The 19,285-nt window shown below is 41.0% G+C and overlaps 1 protein-coding gene across 7 annotated transcripts in view; it reads left to right on the top strand.

Moving 5' to 3' along the window:
* APP (amyloid beta precursor protein) overlaps positions 1-19,285 on the top strand; it is a 286,082-nt gene that overhangs the window by 240,077 nt on the left and 26,720 nt on the right. For all 7 annotated transcript variants that reach the window (XM_055279350.2, XM_055279351.2, XM_055279348.2 and 4 more), the window contains one exon: positions 14,052-14,273. In XM_055279350.2, the coding sequence (XP_055135325.1) occupies positions 14,052-14,273 (222 nt within the window). The remainder of the gene's footprint in view (positions 1-14,051; positions 14,274-19,285) is intronic.

Consider the following 19,285-nt stretch of genomic DNA (forward strand, 5'->3'; position numbering starts at 1 on the left):
CCTTTTGGGGAATCTAATGTGGATGTTTTTTTCAAAGTACCTGCGAAGTTTTGCTGGTATTGGGAATGCTTCCATTTTCATTCGGATGTTTCCCTGTGTTTCAGCATAGAAGTGAGCTCTCTGGGTCCATGTTTCCAGTGGCTCCACCCAATATCCTGAAAGATTGCAACTCAACATGTGTAAACAGAACCTTTCTCCCCCATATTTGCTCTTTTCATAGATTAAACTCAGGTCAAGTTTACCCTCCACCCCGATAGCATCTCTCCCTATCCCAAATACCGCCACCAAAATGCCCACTGTTTTTCCTTGGGCCACTTCCTGAAATACCTTTCTGGCTTTACCACTCTTGTGCGCATCCTTATCAGCTATGCTGTTGGCCATTTTTTACTGCTTACTTGTCTGGTTAGTCTTTTATAATGTCCAGGCTTCTCTTCCATCCTTTTTTTACAGTTTACCTGTTAATGAAGTGCAGGTCACTTGATCCGTAGAATTCCCATAGGCTGGGATTTTGCTAATTGTATACTCATGGTATAGGTCAGTGTATTCCTCTGCCCTCTGTATCCCACAAACTGAAAGCCTCTTGGCTAAGCTGCTTCCCTTTTCACTTCCCTTGTACCCCAGCAGCCAGAAGAGTCACAGATCCTGGGCAGCTTGCCCTCTGTGCCTTGGTACATGCACTTGTATCTGCTAGGACACTGATCTCTTTCCCTTGGGCCCCACTGTAATATCACTAGTCACATCCCTAAAGCCCAGGCTTGTTTCTTTGTCATTCTGTCTGTATCCCTACCATAACACTTGTATGGTAATTATTTTTATGCCCATCTTTCCTTTTCAAGTGAAAAGAAATTGACGAAGTTATTTCTAGCACTCGCCTGGAAAAAGGAAGGAAGACAGGGAGGGAGGGGCTCACTAGTTTATGATAAAGTGGTTTGATTTTCTTGGTTGCAGATTATTTCTTTTAAAGTGACTCTTCAGCTTCTCTCACTCCTGAATGCTCTCCTGAAGACAGACACTTTCCATTCATTTCCAAGCTCCCCACGTGAAGTGCTTTCTGTTGCCAGGCTTGGTTTCCCCACACGTTGTTAAAGAAGTTAAAGAAGCATGTGAATAAGTTAAAGCGGAAGAGAAAGAACCATTGCTGTATCTAGAATTGTTCACCAGAAAGCAAGTTTTGTGTTAAAGAAAACACGAGTAGGCCACTGTGCAGAAGTGCATACAGGGTTTGTGTGCTTTTTTAAATCTGCATAAATAAACATTTCAAACGAGCTATCATATATACAAGGATGATGTGCTGTTTGTGGGAAAAGGAGCCAGTCCTGTGTTGTGATTTTATATATATATATATAATTTGTGCTAATCTTACACACTTGCCTGATCCCCTTATAATTATCTGCATAAGTCTTTTTAGGCTCTTTGAATGAAATTAACTACGTATGGATGTTTAAAATCATCCTTTCTACCATGAGCTCATCAGACTTGCTATCCAATTCTTTGTATCCTTTGAAGTATAAAATTCCATCAATTCAGCACGTATCAACATGTATCAATTAGAATGCACTTTTCTTCACAGCATGGCAGAGTTTTTGCTGGCTGCCGGGAGGGACACTGTTTCCCATTTCATTCATTTGCTTTGGCCCGCCCCAGGATCCCTCTCATCCTGGTCAGATAGACTTCTCTCATGAGCTTGAGAGAGGGAGCTGGTCACACAGGACACAGCTTTAGGGACACAACTCGACTCACTGAAACTACAAAATGAGTGCTGCTCTTAGAGTTGTACCCGCAGCCTACACAGCTGTTATGGCAGTGCTGTGGGCAAGTCCTGCTAAGGCTCATTCTCCTCCCTCCCTTGTCGTGTTGGAAGGTTCAGGTTGGAGCTGAAATTCAGTCCAGCACACAGCTGGACAAGCCATGTCTCCTGTATGTGACTCGCTCCCCAGAGAACGCATCACGTGGACTAGAAAGGGCTTGGCTTTATCAGAAGCAAAGGAGAGGTTTACATGTCTTCTTGCTGTCTCTTAATGGGCTCAGAGCTCCAGTAGAGAAAATGGGACACTGTGGATTGATCTCCAGAAAATCCCAAAATCAGCACTGAAGGCTCCAGGAGATTATGCCTTTAGATTGTATACAGGCACCAGAATGACTTTTGCCTTTATAAAAACCCACGCAAGAGCATGAAAACTAATATTTGAGGAATTTTTTTTTTCTCACTGTACTTTCTGGTCCTCACTGAAAGCATTAGCAGTTTTAAAAAATGAAATGTGATACTGTTACAGACGTAGCAAACCTCACGTTTCATTTTTTCCAATTCATTCTGTATCTAAGAACTTAGAAGGAGAAACAAACTGTACCCAGAAAAAGGAATGAAACTGGAGAATTCTTCCTCATGATTCCTCTGTGTCCTCAAGCCTAATTATCCTCATTCCAAGGACTCTCCATGTGCCTCAATAACTTCGAAAAATTTACTCTCGTTAACCACAGTCATAAAAATTATGTAGTAAAGTGATAAGGAAGAGATGAAATAATGCTGTAAGAATAAAAGCATTTAAAAAAACACTATTATTTCTGCTGTTAGAATTGTAAATGAATTCTTATTCCTTTTTTCTACATTTTTGGCACTAAATTTATGTTACTCTTATAATTAGTAAAAACTGATTTTTTTTTTTAATAAAAGAAGACTCACAGTGAAGTCATAACATATGCTGCAGAGGTTAGGCTCTTCAAGTCAGATTTGAAGAGAGAATTTCATGTAACAATCACCTTGAAATGTCTTCAGGTCAGCCATCAAAGGACACATCTCTCAACCAGCCAGGCAGCCAGTTTTTCCTCTAGCATGTGAAGAGATAGCTGTTTCTTGGCTTAAAGACCATATGAAATAATTGACTTATGTTTAAAATATATGAGGCATCAGGCCGGGCACGGTGGCTCATGCCTGTAATCCCAGCACTTTGGGAGGCCAAGGCGGGTGGATCACAAGGTCAGAAGATTGAGACCATCCCGGCCAACATGGTGAAACCCCATCTCTACTAAAAATACAAAAATTAGCCGGGTGTGGTGATGCGCACCTGTAGTCCCAGCTACTCAGGGAGGCTGAGGCAGGAGAATTGCTTGAACCCAGGAGGCGGAGGTTGCCATGAGCCAAGATTATGCCTCTGCAGTCCAACCTGGCAACAGAGCAAGACTCTGTCTCTAGTTTAAAAAAAAAAAAAAAGGGCATCAAAATCACATTCACTTCTATTTTTATTTTTGTTTGTAGAAGACATGCAGTTTGTATCACATTAATGGGCATATGATGTAATTTCACTATAAATTGAACCAGAGGAAAACATCCAAATATGTATAAATTAAAGCTGACAATGCCTACAGTACTAAATTTTTTGTTTTAGTATAATTGGAGACTTACAAAAAAGTTCTAAAAATATATTTAAAAATTTTTAAAGGAAGTTGCAGACATAATGGCCCTTTACACCTAAATACTTCACTGTACGTTTCCTCAAAACAAGAAGATATGTGTGCGTGTGTGTTGTAATCTTAATACAGCATCTTTCAGAGATTATTTCTATAGTATATAAACTTGGTTTTTTGTTTGTTTGTTTGTTTTGAGATGGAGTCTCGCTCTGTCGCCCGGGCTGGAGTGCAGTGGCGCAATCTCGGCTCACTGCAAGCTCTGCCTCCCGGGTTCACACCATTCTCCTGCCTCAGCCTCCTGAGTAGCTGGAACTACAGGCACCTGCCACCATGCCTGGCTAATTTTTATATTTTTAGTAGAGACAGGATTTCACCTTGTTAGCCAGGATGGTGTCGATCTCCTGACCTCATGATCCGCCCACCTCAGCCTCCCAAAATGCTGGGATTACAGGCGTGAGCCACCGTGCCTGGCCATAAACTTGTTTTTTAGTCTCTACTGTAAGTTCCTGACAACCCAGGCAGGACCAAGCCTCCCTAATGTAGTTGGAAATCAGATCAGCACATTGGCACAAGTTCTACAGGTAAACGGGAAAAAGGAGCCCCACAATCTGCTTTTAGATGCCAGGGAGCCTGGCTGGTCTTTATCTTGATTACTGACTGATGCCACTGGTAGGTCTAAGTCCTTTGATCTATGATGTTTGAAAGCCAAAAGGAAATGTGTTTTAAATGAAAAGGGACTTCTTCTGTACTCTCAGTCTAAGCCAGACAAGTGGTATTTCAGGAAAATGTCCCTAGCAATAAGGAATATTTTCACAAATGATGTGAAGCTTTGTTTGTGTCCCTTCCAGGGACAGTTTGTTACCATAAGGGGACAAAGCATGCTTCATTTAAAAATGTGTGGCCAGGAAACTGTTATTTTTAAACAAAAATAAACCCAGATTTAGACATGTAGCCTGAGTTTTAACTCTGGGAGATTTTCAAGATTGATAGTGTAGCTAAAAATAACTGACCTAATTTTCTGGAGGTCAAGATAAAAACTGGATTTGTGGTACAGCATTTACTTTGTGATAATATGTGTATAAATTCTTCCCCAAGTTGGAAAATGTGGCCGCGTCATACAGGGCTGTGTCTCTCTTGACCATTGAAGTGCCTAGGTCACTACACTACATCGTGAATGCAAATGGGTATTTGGGTTGATTGAGTCAGCAGAATAAATACACTGTTCAAACCTTTAAATAGCTCAACATCAAAAGGAGTCTAAATTATTTTAAATTTGACTTAGAGTTGGTGAAACCTTCTGACCATTCATGTAGCCATTGTATTCATCCTGATAAAGGGAAACCTAAAGACTTGGGAGAGTGTTCTGGGACGAAAGTGCTATTGAGAATGGGCTGTCCAAACAGAGTGACAGGCAGGCCTCACTTGGCTAGAAGAGGGAGCTTTTCAGCCCTGCTCCACCATCAGGAATCTCCGTGACCTTGGACTACTACTTTAATCTCTTTTACCTTGGCTTCTTTATATGAAAGGAAAAAAAAGATACCATCGAATTCATTCTTTTTCAAACCTATCAAAAATTTGAAATGTATGAAAAAGAGGGTGCTTGTGATGATAGATGCGTTTACGCTTCCTTTCTTTTTTTGAGACGGAGTCTCACTCTGTCGCCCAGGCTGGAGTGCAGTGGTGCGATCTCGGCTCACTGCAAGCTCCGCCTCCCGGGTTCATGCCATTCTCCTGCCTCAGCCTCCTGAGTAGCTGGGACTACAGGCGCCACCGCCACACACAGCTAACGTTTTTTTTATTTTTAATAGAGACGGGGTTTCACCATGTTAGCCAGGATGGTCTCGATCTCCTGACCTCGTGATCCACCCGCCTCGGCCTCCCAAAGTGCTGGGATTACAGGCGTGATACACTTTTTTAATATTAGTTTCCAATCCAAGTTATATAGCCATATCCTCTATAAAATGGAACTTTTCATGAGTGAGAAGGTTGCATTAGGAATTGGGATACTTGGGTTCAGATTTCAGTTCTGCCACTTGCTAGTTTTAAGTATACTTCTCAGGATGGATGTCAGTTTGTTCAACTATCAGTGGGAGTAATGATCCCACTAAGGAAGATTATTGTGGTTATCAAATCACCAGATGGGTATGAAAAGGCCATGAGTGCAGTTCTCATGGTTATGAAGGTGTCATAACTGGCACAGTCCCATCACAGTATGGCTTTGGCATCACAGATGGCTGTAGCACATATGCTAATCAAAACATCCCTACGTTCCTGAAAGATCTCATGGGTTCTCCCCCAAATCAGCTGCTCCACCGACCTACAAGTAAGTCCATGCTTCTTTAGTATATTTACTCACTAGTGAAGGCCCGTCTGCTGAAAGTGTCTTCAGCAGGGGAGAGCTGCTCTTTTCTGGGAAACCCAGCAATGAAGTTTGTCCTGTGATGCCCTCTACATTTACTGACCTGTTTCCTGAGAACTTCCCGTAACAAATGGTCCAGGGAAGAAGGAAGTCTGTGACCAGTCTTTCCTTTCCTGTGGCTTTCTGGTTCAGAAATGTGACCCTGATGATAAGACACTTCAAGGCGTGACTCTGGTGTTTTGGCAATATTCCCCTGGCGGTATTGTTTCTTGGCCCACACTCATCTCATGCCTTGCTTTGTTTGCTGTTTTCAAGACTTGTTTTTTTGTTTGTTTGTTTTTGGTTTTGGTTTATGAGACAGAGCCTCGCTCTGTTGCCCAGGATGGTGTGCAGTTGGCACAATCTCGGCTCACTGCAGCCTCCACCTCCTGGGTTCAAACAGTTCTCCTGCCTCAGCCTCCTGAATAATGGGGATTACAGGTACACACCACCGTGCCTGGCTAATTGTTGTATTTTTTCAGTAGAGACGGGTTTTACCATGTTGGCCAGGCTGGTCTTGAACTCCTGACCTCAAATGATCCACCCACCTCAGCCTCCCAAAGTGCTGGGATTACAGGCGTGAGCCACCACGCCCAGCCATTATGCTTGTTTTTCTCTGATGAAGGGATAACGGAGGCTGTTGTGTGGTGGTGTCTTGGTACAGCTCGTGGCTGTGGTCAGTATGGTGGAGGGTAGGTCTTCTTAGATGGTGACATGCATGAGAGTCACCTGGGGATCACATTAACATGCAGATTCTGATTCCCTGGATCTGGGTGGGACCTGAGGTCCTGCATGTCTAACAGACTCCCAGAGAACACCCATGTAGCAAGAGTATAGACAAAAGGATTCAAAGCGAAGGGACTGCAAGAACCATGGAACCAGCCTCCCACGATTTTGCGGATAATGAATCCGAGCCTTGGGGAGTTTCAGAGGCCATGGAGAGATTAAGTATAATAAACAACATAGCAGTTGTATGTTGAGCCAAGAATCAGACATGCACAGAACTGCTGATTGGAAAATTAAATCTGATCTCATAGTCCTGGTGTGGGCAAAATGCCTAGCTAGAGTGGGTGACTACTGATTTATAGTGGGGCCTCTTGGTAGGGAAAATTAGTCCATCCCATTTACAGATACTTCCAATGCAGCTGTGTCAGGGGAGAGAAAAGAACGGACATGGGAGAGAGTGTAGAGGTATGATCTTCAGTCCTTTCAGGCAGGCACATAAGTAAATTTTTATTTAAAAGATAAGAATTGGTCATATGCGAATCTCCTGTTAGATAAGATTAAAAAGTTTCCATTTTGTGGAGAAGCTACAGATAAATATTTTTCCATGGGATCCAAAAGAATCAAAAAGTAAGAAAAATAGTAATTGCAGTGGAGGTTCGATCCTAGACAGAAGAAAAACCAGCAAGCCGAGGGACTTCATATTCTCACTGGCGTCCAAATCAAAGCTTTTTTTTTTCTTCTTTGTTTACTTTAAGTTCTGGGATACATGTGCTGAGCATGCAGGTTTGTTACATAGGTATATATGTGCCTTGGTGGTTTGCTGCACCCATCAACCCGTCATATAGGTTTTAAGCTCTGCATGCATTAGGTATTTGTCCTAATGCTCTCCCTCCCCTTTTACCCCACCCCCGGACAGGCCCTGGTGTGTGATGTTCCCCTCCCTGTGACCATGTGTTCTCATTGTTCAGCTCCCACTTATGAGTGAGAACATGAGTGTTTGGTTTTCTGTTCCTGTGTTAGTTTGCTGAGCATGATGGTTTCTAGCTTCATCCATGTCCCTGCAAAAGGACATGAACTCATCCTTTTTATGGCTGCATAGTATTCCATGGTGTATATGTGCCACATTTTCTTTATCCAGTCTATCGTTGATGGACATTTTGGTTGGTTCCAAGTCTTTGCTATTATAAATAGTGCTACAGTAAACATACGTGTGCATGTGTCTTTACAGTAGAATGATTTATAATCCTTTGAGTATATTCCCAGTAATGGGATTGCTGGGTCAAATGGTATTTCTAGTTCTAGATCCTTGCAGAATCTCCTCACTGTCTTCCACAATGGTTGAACTAACACTCCCACCAACAGTGTAAAAGCGTGCCTGTTTCTCCGCATCCTCACCAGCATCTGTTGTTGCCAGACTTTTTAATGATCACCATTCCAACTGGTGTGAGATGGTGTCTCATTGTGGTTTTGATTTGCATTTCTCTGATGACCAGTGATGATGAGCTTTTTTTTTTCCATATGTTTGTTGGCCACATACATGTCTTGTTTTGAGAAGTGTCTGTTCATATCCTTTGCCCACTTTTTGATGGGGTTGTTTTTCTTTTTTTTCTGGTAAATTTGTTTAAGTTCCTTGTAGATTCTGGATATTAGACCTTTGTCAGATGGATAGATTCAAATCAGAGCTTTAACAGCCGAACTTTACAGGGAAAAGGCTGAGTGGCACCTCCTTTATATGAAGAAAATGTTCTTCTCCAGCAACCCACATGTGTTCAGTGTACGGAAGAAGCTGTTCAGTAATTATAACTGACACTTGTAAAAGATAACTGATTGATTTAATGCCTATGAATTTTATTTTCTTTAAACCTAAGATGTGACCATTAAATTTTTAGAAGACATTTGGCTAGTGGATTAATAATTAAAAGAATATTAGATGAATTCATCTGCTTCCTATTCAGCAGTTCTTCTATTTATAAGCCTATTTTTCTCAAAATGAATGATCATGAATGTCTAAAAAAAACAAAATATTTAGCTGTTTGAAGATGCAATTATCTTTTTATGTTGTTTTCTTTAAAGTATTTACAAAGATAGCTAAGTGGTAGGGCTTCTTCCCTCTCTTACTCTAAGTATGCCTCGTATACATCCTCAAAGCATTTTTTTTTTTTTGGAGACAGAGTCTTACTCGGTTGCCTAGGCTGGAGTGCAGTGGCGTGATCTCAGCTCACTGCAACCTCCGCCTCCCAGGTTTAAGCAATTCTCCTGCCTCAGCTTCCCAAGTAGCTGGGATTACAGGCGTCCGCCACCATGCACAGCTAATTTTTATATTTTTAGTAGAGACGGGGTTTCACCAAGTTAGCCAGGCTGCTCTTAAACTCCTGACCTCATGATCCACCCGCCTCGGCCTCCCAAAGTGCTAGATTACAGCCGTGAACCACCACGCCCAGCCGTCTCAGAGCATTTTTAAAAGAGCAAGGTGATGGGGTTCATTGGGTATTTGGTGTTTGAAATTAAATACCTCTGTTATTGATTAAGCCATATTTTAAATATTATCATCACTAAACTCAGTTAAATATTTCCACTGTTAACTGCAAGGCTCAAATGCTTGGATATTATAGAAGATATTTGACTTCAAAGATAACTGCTACAATTTTGGGTCGTAACAAATAGCTTTTAGAGGGGGAAAAAATAAGTCTTGGGAGGAAAATAAGCAAAGTCTCTTAGTTTAATATAGCGGTTGGCAAATGTAGATACTTAAAAGCTCTGAAAATCCCCATTGCAGGCCATCAGAGCGTTGTAATTAAGTATTAAATTAATTCAGATAAAAGGATAATCCATCAGGGCCACTAATGTAGTGGAAGTGTGGTTTTGGTGTGATTAGTCTCACCATGGAAGTCAAAGAAAGTCCCACTCAGAATGAACAATGAAAGAATCCTATTTGTCTCTAGGTATTTTGTCATAGGCTCAATTGCCCAGTGCCAGTGTGTAAGCCACTGTTAAAATCCTGAGCCCTTAGTCCTGTCTACGGGTAGCTGGCTGCCTTAGACATTTTATGATGACGAAATTGAATTCTACTTCTGATAATGGTAATCCATCATGTCTACCTCTTTTTTTCTCTTAAAACTACACTGACAGCCAGGCGCAGTGGCTCCCGCCTCATCCCAGCACTTTGTGAGGCCAAGGCAGGCAGATCGCCTGAGGTCAGGAGTTTGAGACCAGCCTGGCCAACATGGAGAAACTCTGTCTCTACTAAAAACATAAAAACTATCCGGTCATGGTAGTGTGTGCCTGTAATCACAGCTACTCAGGGGACTGAGGCAGGAGAATCGCTTGAACCCAGGAGGCAGAGGTTCATTGTTCTAAACGACATAGCCAGGGGTGGTTATTTCTAAATTTTCTGTGTTGAATTAAGATAGAAATGTGGATTTCTTCCTATTTTGAACAACAACAACAACAACAAAAGGCTAAGTGTGTTTCACTCTGCTAAAAATGTAACTTTTCTCGAATCTGTCATTCGTTCACTTACATTTTCTGAAAATGAACATAATAAACTGGGAAAATTAACCACCATGGGGCTCAGCATGCTGGTGGCCATTTGGAGGAACTTTTCTACCAACAGTGTAACAGAGAAAAGAGAAAAGGGTACCACGGTGTACCTCAGCCTCAGATGCCCTGGCTGTTCTGTGAAGCACAAGTGTAAGATTTCTCACTGTGATCTTTTGCTCCTCTGCCTTTTTACTGCCAAAGGCTAAGATGGTCACAGGGCCCTTTCCAGCTGCCCCTGCCTGAGAAATGCCTATTTGGTGACCAAATGCAATAACCATTCCATAGGACTAGCAGTGATTAAGTCAGCTTACCAATCCACAAGAGTGGAAGAGACTGTTAAAGATATTGGAACAGACATGCTTAATAATGCCTAATTTTTACAGCTACTTTTGTGATAATACGAGAGGCTGAAATAGATAGGGGCTGAACATGGGAAGGCTGGTGTTATGAAGCCCAAGACTTGGATTTCGGCACTGGTGCTTACTGGCCACTGGGTCTGGAAGAGATTGGTTCCTTTCTCCCAGCCTCAGTCTCGTCCCATCAGATTGATAATGCCTGGAGAGGGCATTTGAGCTGGGCTCTAAAGAGTTCAAATAATGTAGATGAACAGAGATGGGCTTCCGAGATAGCAGGAATAGAGAACAAAAGTGTCAGAATGGGTATACATGGTCTTTTCTGGGAATACCCCAAGCTATTTAGCCTGAGAGAGAGGTGTGGTGTAGACAGCTAGGAGCTGTGAGTTCCATGGCTAGAAATACGGGGTGGACCCAGACCACAGAGGGCCTTCAGCATCTGGCAAAGGAGTTGGAATTAATTCAGTAGAAAATGAAGACCCACTGAAACAAAGGGGGAGCCATTCTTGTGTGTCAGGAAAACATTTCGGGAACCAAACATAAAATAAAAACCAGCAGGGAGACCATTGTCTGAGTCGGTTTGTACTGTTGTAATGACACCAGAGACTGGGTAATTTATAAACAATAGAAACACTACAATTCTGGAGGCTGAGAAGCCCAGGATCAAGGCGCAGGCACGTCATTGTGTGTCGAGGGCCTAGTCTCTCTACTTTTAAAATGGCGCCTTAGCCGGGCTCAGTGGCTCACGCCTGTAATCCCAGCACTTTGGGAGGCCGAGGCGGGTGGATCACGAGGTCAGGAGATCAAGACCATCCTGGCCAACATGGTGAAACCCCGTCTCTACTAAAAATACAAAAAATTAGCTGGGCGTGGTGGCGGGCGCCTGTAGTCCCATCTACTCGGGAGGCTGAGGCAGGAGAATGGCTTGAACCCGGGAGGCGGAGCTTGCAGTGAGCCGAGATTGTGCCACTGCACTCCAGCCTGGGCAACAGAGCGAGACTCCATCTCAAAAAATAAAAAATTTTAAATGGCGCCTTGTGGCTGCATCCTCCAGAGGCAACAAACACTGTGTTCTCACATGGCAGATGCAGAAAAAGGGGCCTGTGCTGGTTTCCTCTAGCCCTTTTAGAAGGCAGTAGTCCCTTCGGGGGCAGGGGGTGGAACTCTCTCATGAGTTGCTTTCCAGAAGACCCCATCTCTCACTACTACCACAGCGGAGATTTAAGTTTCAACACATGACTTTGGGGGACATTCAGACCATAGCAAGCAGTGAGGAGACTATCGTAATTATCCAGGTGAAAAGTAATCATATTCCTAGGGGCGGTGAGGGTGGTGTGGAAAAGCAAGCAGGAAATGGCTGAGAGAATTCAGAAATAGAATGCCAAAGGATTTGTCAGTAGTTTAAGTACCGGACACGAAGAAATACAGGGAGTCCTGGATGGCTCTGAAGGATTCAAGCCTGTGACTGGGAGGGAGAATGGTTCTGCCATGATTAGAAAACAGGAAAGGCGGAAGGGAAAGCCAGGGACCTTGAGTACAGTTGTGTACCTAGCAAGTGCATAGATCAGGAGGGAGCCCTAAGTTGGTATCTCCAGCAAACTGTTGGAAATATACGAATTTGAGTGGGAGGGAGAAGTCGAAGCTAGGGAAATACATTTCAGATTCACCCAAAGCAGGAGCTCTTTAGAGTTGCAAGAGTCGATGGGATCAAAGGGGAGAACTGTAGAAAGAGATGGAAAGAGATACAAGAAGAAAATGACAGGGATGAAGAGAGGAGAAAAAAAGAGTAAGAAGAGTTATTCAGAGATGTCACAGGGAAGAAGATAAGTACCGTGTATGCAAAACAGTGAGAACATTTCCAAATAAAGGACAGGGTAAGTGATAGTAAATACCACAGACCCAGGAACAGCATAGCCCCTGGGGGGTCCAAGAGCTTTCTCGTTGGCAAAGGTTATTTCCTGTCAAGATGAATGTGTATGCACCAGTAATTATTAGTATTCCAGAATATCCTCTCTTTAGCATAGTAAGTGCTTAACAGTCACAAGCAAAAGATTTATATAAAAGAAATGCTCATTTAATTTATTTAATCGGACATTGGCTAAGTTATTAGTCGCTACCTATGGCTTTATAAGACATGAAAAAAAAAGTTGGAGGAAAATCTAATGAGGGTCTTTTATCTGTAAGGGAAAGGTCATCATGCGCATCAAGTATTGAATTTTAGAAATGGTGCCACAGTGAATAGGGATATATTATAACTCAGATTAGACTTCAAAAGGACTGATTTGCTTGGGACTTCATCATTTAAAATCTCTCTCTTGCAATAAAACTGACTACATGAAAAGATATTAATCACATGCTTTAATGCTATTCCATCAAATTATTTTAATGGGTATATTTGAACAGAATTTTAATTTTTCAGATACATTTTTTGTCAATATAAAAGAGAATTTGAAAGATGATTGTAAAATGTTACAAATCAAATTTAAATCCTGATCTTATTTTCATTTTCTCTAGCAATAAAACTAACCAGTGATGTGTCTGAAATATATACTACAGCAAACTCTTGACACAGATATGATTGGAAAATGAGACATTGTGGTTAATCAAATATTATTGTTAATAGTGCAATGCTATGTCGGTCTCTGATTTGTAAAAATCAGAGAAAAACATGGTGAATCTTTGGTAACATAAGAGAAAACTCACAAATCTTGATATCCTGGGGTCAGTTTTTAAAGCAGTAATTACACATGATACAAGATTATATTCTAAGCTCTTTTTTCCAGTAAAAAAAGATAAGTCAATGATGTTCCAGAAAGTTGATTCTTGTTTAATCACCTTTTAAAGTTGGGCGGAGGGGGGGGGTAGGCGGCACTGACAGCATTCTTTGGAAAGGGAAGCAACAGAGGAGAAAGGCAGGATATTTGGTGTCTGCTCACATTGGGAAATACGGGGAGCCAGGGGTGGTTAAGTCCAGAGAAGGATGGATGTCTGTCTGCAGGGCTACATCTGGAAGGGCAAGGGAACGGTTTCCTTGTTGCCTCAGAGCATAGGTCATGTGGCACAAGAGGAGCATTTAGGAAATGCAGATTGTTTTTTCAAGGCAAAACAGTGAAAACTATTCAAGAAGGTAGCAAACTACTGGCCCTTTCATGCTTTTCTTATCCTTGCAAGTGTGCAAGTCAAGACAGGAGATTCTCTGTTGTCTTTCAGGTTGAATGAGCTTGTGCCTTGCTTACTGCCGCCACACCAAAGCCTGGTGTTTACTCCTGTGCGATCATTGTATGCTAGGGACATCTAACTGTGTCAGGAGGAAATGGCAACTGAGCTCCTGTGGCCTTTCACCTCTAGGGGTGCCACACTGCAGCACACTGGCCGGCTGCCATGCTCCTGACTCCAGTCCTGCCAGGAGCTCTTGTGAGCTGTGACTTTGCATAAGTAGCTTGAATGTCATGTGCCTCAGTTTTCACATCTGTAAAAGGGAGATGATAATGGTACCTATGCCATGGCTCTAAACGCGATCATGCATGTGAAAGCAGTTGAAGTCATGCCTGGCAGAAGTAAATAGTGGCTGCTGCTACTGCTGTTGTGATTGTTGTTACTCAACAAAGAGATGATTTTGTTTGGTTTAGATGAGCTGCTTCAGAAAGAGCAAAACTATTCAGATGACGTCTTGGCCAACATGATTAGTGAACCAAGGATCAGTTATGGAAACGATGCTCTCATGCCATCTTTGACCGAAACGAAAACCACCGTGGAGCTTCTTCCCGTGAATGGAGAGTTCAGCCTGGACGATCTCCAGCCGTGGCATTCTTTTGGGGCTGACTCTGTGCCAGCCAACACAGAAAACGAAGGTAAGAGTCCCCTGAGCCAGCAAGGGCATTCTGGGAGGTATATATACACATACATACGTGTGTGCGAGAGAGAGCGTTATCTTTTGTATGTTCTTGAGTGGTGAATTTTTTTTGATGTAGTCATAAATATTTTCATTTCAATTTTACTTTAAAAAGTAAATATTAGGAGTTACTATGTCATTAAAATAATATTGTATCTGTGTAAATTATACTTTATATTTTTTATGCTGCAAAGCAAGTAAACTGCCAATTGTTGGAAAAGACAACAACTCCATTGTATAGGTGGCAAAACAGAATGGTAACGATTTACATAACATTTGCAAGTAAAGGGCCTCTTGTTTCCCACATGTCCAGGTTTGCATTCTAGGGAATATTATCCTTCAAGTGAAAACTCCTGGCCAAAGGGGAGCCACAGTATATTACTGAAGAGGCAGTTCTTCACAAGGAAAATGTGTGGCAATAACATTCTTCTAATTTTTACTTTCCTGTTTCTCTTCTTAATATAAAATGGTACATTATATAACAATAAAAGTGGATAAAGAGCATGTACTATATGTCATATATTATGTTTATGACTTTTTCAAATGAGGCAGTGGAGGCACCAGGAGACTAAGTTCTTAAGTGATGACTTTGGGTAGGAGTTTTTTAGAAATGTTTAACTGTGAGGTATATTGTTCCCTCTGGAATGGAAGCACAAAATTCAACTTGTGTTTATGACATAATGATCTAGAATGCCACCTTCCAAAAAAGCAGATAGTGAAATAAGGAAAAATTACAATTTACCAACAGAAAGGAGTTTTGGGGGCCTGCAGAGGTGCAGATTTGATACGCACCAAAGTAGTCTTCACTGGCTACTTATTCGTACATGAAATTTCAGATTGAATTAAATGTTAAAGGCAAGGATAGAGAACTACATATAAATAAAATTTAATTTTGCTTAAGACTTAATTTGTGTTTAGAAAATTAAATTTAAGGCAGCTGCCAAAATTAAGGAGCACATTGCTCTAAATATTTTTTCCTTTGGTATCTTAGAGAAGTAAGATTCTTCTCTATCAATCAACAAATTTGAGCAGTAGATGGCATCCTTTTTCACAGGGATTTCTTAGCAGAAGTATCTGTTCAGGCAAGAATATCTTTCAGCTTCTTTTATCTTTTTTCTACATGTTCAGAAGTATACAATTACACACAAACACCTTGATTTCTAGATACAAATAACATGTTTTTTAAGAACACTACAGCACTTTACCTGATTTTCTTTATCAAAGCAGCAAATGTTGATGGAGATTTCATATTTATAATATACCTTATAGGCCAGGCACCATGGTTCACGCCTGTAATCCCAGGACTTTGGGAGGCTGAGGTGAGCAGATCACAAGGTCAGGAGATCGAGACCATCCTGGCTAACACGGTGAAACCCTGTCGGCGCCTGTAGTCCCAGCTACTCGGGAGGCTGAGGCAGGAGAATGGCATGAACCCGGGAGGCGGAGCTTGCAGCGAGCCGAGATCACGCCAGTGCACTCCAGCCTGGGTGACAGAGCGAGACTTTAAATTTAAAAAAAATAAATAAAAAATAATAAAAAGTAAAAAAATATATATAATATACCTTATAACATGCAATTAGTACACTCCTCAGACTAAATCTAAATATAATATTAGACCTTAAGTGCACTGGACAAGTTTTTTCTAAAGAACCATTGCAGAAAATATATAACTATTTTCACAATGTGAATCATTACCCCAAATTTGTTTCCTTAATTTGAAAAAGGGCACCTTACAGTAATAGCAGATACAAACAGCATGTTACTGACAATGTAAAAATAGTTAAAACTTTACCATTTATGAAAATAGTTCTTAATCACATAGAAGAAAACAATTTTAGGGACAGTTCATTATCAAAGACCTGGACAACTGCCCTATTAAATGTATTGAGTGCGGATTGTTTCTTTCTTTACAGGTGGATACATTTTGGTCATTGAAGGTCCTCTTCGTTCAGTCTCTAATGAGAATTTTTAGTGAAAAATGTCCGATCTCATTTTGTAAATTGAATGCACACTAAATTTGCTCTTTTACTAACAGCATACCTTGTAGCATCAGCCTTAGGAGAAAATCTGCGTGCACACGTGTGCATGTACACACACACACACAAACACTGAAACCCTTGGGTATTGCCAAGATGTCCATTTGAGCAAAGACCTTGATTAAGTACTTCCGGATACTTGACAAACGTGCAGCTATTACATTGCCTAGGCCTCGTGAAAAGAGCTGATATTCTTGTTAGATGATTCCGTTTGAACAGTAGAATCTGGTGTAACAATATTGGGAGCAACAGAACTTGCAGTGTCAGAGTCTTGCGTTGCAGTACTCTTCATTACCAGTCCCAACACTGATATATATTGATTATAGCAAACAATTTGAAAAGCCACTTCAGCATTTTTTTTTTTTTTTTTTTGAGACGGAGTCTCGCTCTGTCGCCCAGGCTGGCTGGAGTGCAGTGGCGCAATCTTGGCTCACTGCAAGCTCCGCCTCCCAAGTTCATGCCATTTTCCTGCTTCAGCCTCCCCAGTAGCTGGGACTACAGGCGCCCACCGCCACGCCCGGCTAATTTTTTGTATTTTTACTAGAGATAGGGTTTCACCGTGTTAGCCAGGATGGTCTCAATCTCCTAACCTTGTGATCCACCCACCTCAGCCTCCCAAAGTGCTGGGATTACAAGCATGAGCCACGGCGCCCAGCCCCAATTTGTTTTTAAATAAAATAGACAGCCATCATCTCATAGGATATTAAATACTACCCCACACCCCTGAACTCCTGAAGGATACAGACCCGAGTTTAAATTCCAGCTCAGCTATGCGCTTATGAGCAAGTTACTTAGTCTCTCTGGCTGCTTCCTCGCTGTAAAATAAGGTTGACAATAATTCCTAACTCAGAGGTATAGTATGAGCATTAAATAAGAAGGCATAAAAAAGCTCTTAGCAAAATTCCTGGAACATAGTAAATGTCAGTGGTAGCTTTTTTTTTTTTAATGGAGCCAGGATCTTATTAGAGAGACTTTATCAGCCTGTCTCAAGATGAATCACCGTATGGCCTGAACAGTGTATCCTTAAAATAATGAATATAATAAGCCATATAATGAGATACAGTCCTAAAGCCATCTCTCTTGTCACACCATCTCCCACCTCTCCCCAGAAACTTGTTAGTCTTTCTTTTTACAGACATGTGCGCACACACGCATACACACAACTACTGAAAATATCTAAAATTCTCAAAGGATTTCCTTTTGTTCTTCATGCAGTCCTCATTATCATAGTTTCAAACGCTTACCAAAAATTTGTTGTTTTTCTCAAGAACAATCAGTGAAATCCAGAGGAGGGTCTGATGCCCATTTTTTAAATTTACATTGAAGAAAATAAGCATATCACAGTTTTCCAATGTGCTGCGATTTGCCTTAAGAAATTTTTATTCTTTGGTTTTCACATCCACAAAACCTAAATGAATGCCTAGGCTGAAATGAAGCCGTTGTTACAGAATTGTGCTCACAGATCATGAAATGATCTGGCTGGAAGCATTAGCATTAATGACATTTGTGTTTGTTCTACTTTTTCCTGACTGCCTGAGAAGGGCAGCCACAAAGAGCAGCATAGCATGCAGTGACCGCCAGGAAGTCTTTGTGACCAACAGTCTGCCTCTTTGTAGATAATACCTAGATATAATATGTAGATAAAATAATATTTTTAGAGAGACACAGCAGGTCTTAATAAGACCGTATGGATGTATTTGCAAAATGTGAAGCTGCCTTCTAGTATATTTTTAACTAGCTTTATAGAGGCAATGAGGAAGCCAATTTAAATGTTGAAATTTAGATTAAATAAATATTTCATTAAACTTACAAACCAGTTCTGGTCAGGCCTCTTATCGATATGTAAAACTGGTGTACTGCTGATTCCTCATTACCTTTGGCCTGGTAGAGAGTTTGTACAAGGCAGCACGGTTAATAGTTTAGGTTTATTACAAAGAACACCAGAAGTAACAAACTCAAAAATCCCAGAGGTCTGACCATTCTTTTTCTCTCCTCTTACAGCAAAGGATTTGATTCAAAGCTACTGAGAGCAAGAGAATAACTCATTTCTGATTACATTTTAACTCTATTAAAAGTTAAAGATAAGATAATGTATTTCTTGTTTTTAAATTACTAAACAGCCAATGTAAGATTTTTTTTAACACTTTTTTGATGAAGTTACTGTCTGGTTAAGCAAAGGTCCATTGGAAAAATTGGAAAGTAGTTGCAATGGATTGGGAAATAACACACTACTTTGTTTTGTTGGTGTGTATTCTTTTTTTTTTTTGGCAATGATATCATAATTGCCTTTTAAAAAAGAACTGTTTTTTAATGTCTGCTCCCTGAGCTACTTATTTTTTGAGCATTAATTTATACTAAATCAGCTTCAATCTTTTAAAGCAGATTAGGGTTTATGTCACTGAAACTAGTTTTGTTTAATCTTCCTAAAAAATAGGAAAGGTTTATTATTGTTTTTAAATGATACATGCCTATTTAAAAAAAAAAAGAGCGGGGAGAGGCAGAGAAACTTATAGGACTATATCATTTGTAAGTTTCTTTCATATAAGTATACGCATTTGAACCCTGGAAAAAAACCATTTACTTTGTGACACAACTGACGTTCAGAAAGAATGTGATTGGCCCCAGATCACAAAGAAAGTCAGTGGTGATATTAGCAGTGGCCGGTGGGACTAGCAGCTCCTCAGCCTGCATTTAAACCACAGGTACACTTAACTTACTGCCCCCTGAGTTGCATATACATTTTCTGATAATGTAACTATTGATGTATGTGCTCACCACCACTTCAAGGTGCGTGTTTGCCCTCGTGCATGTGGTTTGTTGTGTTCTTAACTGCAGTTGAAGCACTATTTGGGTCCCTTGTCATCAGGAGATTCTCACAAAGTACAATGACCTTTCAACTAACTGCATTTTACAAGGAGTAATACAGTTACTCATT

Source organism: Symphalangus syndactylus, chromosome 5 (assembly GCF_028878055.3).
Source record: "Symphalangus syndactylus isolate Jambi chromosome 5, NHGRI_mSymSyn1-v2.1_pri, whole genome shotgun sequence".
NCBI lineage: Eukaryota > Metazoa > Chordata > Mammalia > Primates > Hylobatidae > Symphalangus > Symphalangus syndactylus.